The 5,160-nt window shown below is 43.5% G+C and overlaps 1 protein-coding gene across 2 annotated transcripts in view; it reads left to right on the forward strand.

Moving 5' to 3' along the window:
* znf408 (zinc finger protein 408) overlaps positions 1–5,160 on the forward strand; it is a 47,242-nt gene that overhangs the window by 19,355 nt on the left and 22,727 nt on the right. Inside the window, exon 4 of one of the 2 annotated variants that reach the window (XM_017427112.3) lies at positions 1,862–2,064. The exons of the other annotated variant lie outside the window; for it this stretch is intronic. Coding sequence (XP_017282601.1) covers positions 1,862–2,064 — 203 coding nt within the window. The remainder of the gene's footprint in view (positions 1–1,861; positions 2,065–5,160) is intronic. 2 annotated transcript variants of the gene reach the window in all.

Genomic DNA, 5,160 nt, shown 5'->3' on the forward strand with positions numbered 1-5,160 from the left:
TTTTATTTACAAGGTGGAGTCTATGTACAGTGCGCGTGCCGTGGTTGGATCTGGAAGGAAAGAGGACAGGGTGAGTCTCAGGTACCAATCCTGCAATCAGCTGAGCACTGCATGAACGACTTAATTGTTTGTTCCTTGGTCTTACAGATCCAGAAGGTGTCCAGCGGCGAGGACACCTATATTTCTTGTTACTGCAGAAGGTTTCTATCCAGCAGCTGGAGATGTTAGATTTGGTCAAGATGCCCTTGGATGTAGTAATAAACAGTTTTTTCATTTGTTTTGTGGCAACTTCATTGTATAATGTGAAACTAGGGAGAATAAAAGAAACGTGAATATTTTCAGCTCAAACTGAGCTACCAACAGAAATGACTAACTTCCATCAATTGTTTTTTAAACAGGAATAATTTCTCTCAGTTCAAAATACATATTCTTTCTGTTTCTTTGCAGTTCCGCTCTACTCTGATTGAACATTTCATAAGTAGTGCATTGCTCTATGAATCAAACAATGTCCATTACCCAGACATTGCTTTCAAGAACTGCATTAAATTCAGAATGAAAATCTGGGAAGTTTTCATAGCTGTCTGCTGTTTGCAGAGTACTTCCACATGTGTGTCCCACTGGTCTTCTTGTGAACTCTGTCATATCTTGAAATTCCACAAATATACTGTTTGTTACAATCAGATCAGATCCGGTGCAAAATCGCATACATTTCTGAATCTTAATGTAATCCAGCTCTCTTACGATTCTTTTGAGATGATTCTCCACTTCCTTTTGCTTTGGAGTTAAATCTACAGCAAATTTCAGCAGCTGAAAGCCTTTTTTGGAAGTTGGTTGCAGGTCTGAGAACAGCTTGGTCAGTGCCTCTGGGCTGAGGGACAGATGTGGGTAGATGATCTCCCTCCAGCAGTCAATGACCAACATTGGTTTTTGGACGAGCTCTTTGTGAGCTATTTCATCAAGGATTGTAGGAAGACTTTCAGGAGGGATTCTTTTTCTGCAGCCATAATTGTCAAGGACTTCCACAAGATCATCAAGGTCAACAGCAGAGAAATTCTAAACTGCCTCCCTCAAAACTTCACATTCCTGGCTGCTCACAAACTGTAGAAAATGCGCTTTAAGATCGCTGTAAACACGGAACTATCTAATTTGATTTACTCACCTTTTGTTCTTCCATTAGTGCGATGGAAGCTTCAGGGACCCCTCTGGCACGCAAAAAGAGATTTAAATCAGACATCTTTCTCCTGAACGTTAGCTGAAGCCAGACACGTTGTCACAGATGGAGCCATCAACAGAAAAAAAAAAGGAGCAGAGAAATTATACAAACTGCAATGCAAACTCAGAATTCTGACTTTAAAGTCAGAATTCTGAGATTTAAGTCAGAATTCTGAGTTTAAATTCTGACTTTAAAGTCAGAATGCTGAGATTTAAGTCTGACTTTAAAGTCAGAATTCTGAGTTTGCATTGCAGTTTGTATAATTTCTCTGCTCCTTTTTTTTTTCTGTTGATGGCTCCATCTGTGACAACGTGTCTGGCTTCAGGCTGTGTAGTCTGAGGTGTCCTGATTAAAAACTGCCCTAGTTTTCTCTCCCGCAGAGTGAAGCTAGAAAACAAATTACACCATTATCTTAGTTTCCTGTGATGGGCCACTGAGACACATAGTCGCACAAGCTCACCAGATTAACGGCTGTTTGCCCTGATTGTCGTACAGCCTGCACCGCTCACGATGTGGACTTTTATGGTCACGTTCCCTGCTACCTCCGACTGTGTTTCATTCCACAGATGCTTTAATGCGATCTGAGCTTCCTGCTGATCACATATTTTCCGATTGTGCGTGTCGTTTATGTCCCGTCCCCCCCCGTAGATTTGCCTGTCAGGCACGGAGCCTGGCCCAGCAGAACGTGGTGGTGCTGTGTGCGTGCGGAGAGGTGTGTGAGGCCGAGTGCGTGGACGTGTGCCTGCGCACGCGTCACGACATCCGGCCAGGAACAGAGCTGCTGCTGTACGACGGCGCCCTGGGAAAAGGTCAGACATCAGATGAACCAGGTGACGCCACTGGGTGCCCAGGTAAGAGTTGAGTTTCTTGACAGTTTTACAGGAATCAGGCAAAAAATCTTAACTTTAATTGGTTTGTCATCACTTTATGGATCATGTCTGAGGACCAGAAGGTGAGAAAGCAGAAAGAGGATCACACCCTGCAGGATGCCTCCAGTGACCTAGTTAACATACAAAGAAGCTACTAGCTCTTTATCACTCTGATCAAGATGTATTTTTGTTTAAACCCAGAACCTGTCAACTTGGTTGGTTTGAATGTTTGTATTAAAGTACCAGAAAGTAGCATGCAACTTTCATTAAAATCCCAATTCTGATGTAATTTTAAAGACTTTTCTTAAAAGACAAACTTGGTTTTGTATATTAAATCAAAACTGAATGTGTAGCTATCTTTGGTTTTCGATTATAAGTTAGGAAAAGAAGCTTGTTTCATGTCTTTAGACAGTAATTGAAACACTGACTACACAGACCACAGTATGATCTGAAAAGGTTTTTTTGCAGCTTTGATTAAAGCATAAAAGTTAAACACAGTATCTAGTCATAAAGCGAAAAACGAGCAGGACAGTTGTTAACCATTTCTTTCAGCTCTCCACAACATCATGAATATTTCGCCAAAGCAAATTTTCATTCAGTGGTTGCGGCTCTCGGTCGGCTTTTGAAGAGAAAACTGAAATATTTACAAAAACATTCCACTAAAAATGGTTTTAGGAGAGAGCTTTAAAAAAAGGTTTCAGCTTTAAACCTGCCCACTTCTGAACAGACAGTCTGAGATGGAAACAATAACAGCAGCCACAGTTGTATAAGTTGCCAGCCCCTTTAACAAAACCCTCGAGCCAGGCCTGAGATGCAGTCTTCCTGTCAGTGGGATTTATGAAGGGGCGAGGTGGCGTGGGGGATTGAAATCAACCTTCTGCCATCCCACCTCTTAGCTGCCAAGTGAGGTGGTGACAGAGCTGCAGCGGCTGATGAATGAAAGAATGAAAGGCTAACCTGGCGTTACGGCTCGATGACGTGACGTAGCGACGGCAGGCGGTCTGCGCAACCAGCCAGCTGCTGGGGTTAAATTGGTAGGTGTGAGCCACGTTTCACATCAACCCCGCTGAGTTGCACTCCACGCCTGCTGTGGATCCACAGCGCTGCCTTCATTTCTAAACTCTCATATCGTTGTGGAACATGTGTAGTGGGCTCGATTGGTGATTTTAATGAAGGACTACATAAAGAAAGATGAAGCTTCTTTCTAATCTTGGCTTTGTGGAAATATCGCAGAACCATTTTGTGAACATGGCTTCTGTTACCTGACAGTTCAGACGTGTGCTGGGAAGGTTTCAGGTTATTTGTTAAGAAGAAATGGTCAGCAGTATTGTTGTTTTTCAGAAGTTACTACCAAAACATCAGCTCAGTCATCACACTCAGATTGGTTTTAATTGTGTCAATAATATCACCTTTTGCCCCTTTTTTGTTCCCTGCTTCGGAGTAGGACCAGCCGGGCCGGCCCTGCTTTCGTGGGCGGCACAAGCTTAACTCCTGTTCACTCATTGGTCGTGGGTGTGACCAGATGCAAGCATAAAAAGCGAACGGTAGGAATATAAACAACAGCGTTAGCTTACCCTGCAGCGTTTATGCCATCTGTCCCCCAGCTGAAGGTGTTGTAAAGCCTGAAATCTCCAGCGGATAACAGCTGTCCTACTCTGCGCAACAATCGCGGCATCCAGAGCATTTCTTCCACTGCGCCTCTCTTCCTAAAGTCTCAGGAGAATCCCCATAAGTTTAAAAAACAGCAACAACACAGGGCCACTTCCGTTGTTTACACAACTTGCGCTAAGTTTCGGTAGCGCCCACCCCCGTGGCCCCACCCCTTGCAACACGAGGAGGCGTTCCTCTGCTACCGACCAGCAGAGTAGAGTGGAGTAGAGCCGGACTTCTGAATTAGAGCCTGTGTAAAAGGGGCATTTGTGCCCAGCTGGCATGGTTGTTTCATTTTGTGTTTGCATGTTTGCACCTCTTAGATAAAAATTAGTTCAGTAACATTTAATTATTCTTTAGCATTTTCATGTTTGCGTGGAATCCACACAGTTTTCTCATGTCAGTGAGCTTGTTTATGATCAAATATTTAGTTTTTTGTGGAGCAAAGAAGACTTGTAAAGACTTGCAAAGAATCTCCTTGTTTTTTAGAGCACACATTTGGATGTTGGGCAAAACTATCGCCTCAAAAGAAAAAAAGAAAAACACAAGAAGAATTATAGTCTCTTCATTTTGTTTTCATCTAAGTTAAACTTGAAATCATCCTGTGTTTGTCTGCCTTGCACATGAGAATCCAGGAGCCCTTTTACATTAGTGTCAACAGCTAATTCTCCTCGGCAGTTTTGCAGTTCAATTAACAAGAGAAAGACATTTACTACTAATGATTTGCTGGCACTTTGCTGTTTTATAGCCCAGCTGATATCTAACCTGTTGTTAGCTTTCTATGATTTGTTCCAACTGTGAAGGTAAAACTTACATTTTTAATTTCTTATTGAATCAGCCAGCCATAATTAGGCCATGATGATTTGGCTTTGAGGGTGCATGAAGCTTCCATATTGAGGTCATGGTGGGTTATCAGCATGGTGTATCCATGACGCAGGGCTTGTGTGTATTAGTGGGTCATGGTTGTGGAGAATTTAAAGCAGGACTGGTCACTCATGCCTTGGCTATGACCCCCATCATGCCCATGCCGTGCTTTCAGTGCTCCTAATAAACTAGTGCGACGCTCTGGGTGGTGCAGCCGCTACACATATTTCGCCCCAACCGCTCCGCTCACTACGACCAATAGGATTCCACCGTGTAGCTGCAATGACCGAGCCACGCTCTCCCCGTACCAATAAATACTGCACCACTCTCAGCCACGTTTCATTTGCCACAAAGCCAGAAAAACCTGTTCCCATCATGATCTGACCTGCCAATGGTGGATACGAAAGGTGGATTTGGATGTGTTTAGAGCAGGGGTGGAAATTAGCACCCGCCACCGGCCAAATGCGGGTAAATATTTGAAGTGGCGGGTGAATTTGATCAACGCACACGCCACTGTGGCGGGTTGGCAATTTGAACAGAAAAGGTGTTATTTGTCCTCTTGAC

This window comes from Kryptolebias marmoratus, linkage group LG15 (assembly GCF_001649575.2).
Source record: "Kryptolebias marmoratus isolate JLee-2015 linkage group LG15, ASM164957v2, whole genome shotgun sequence".
NCBI classification, from domain to species: Eukaryota; Metazoa; Chordata; class Actinopteri; order Cyprinodontiformes; family Rivulidae; genus Kryptolebias; species Kryptolebias marmoratus.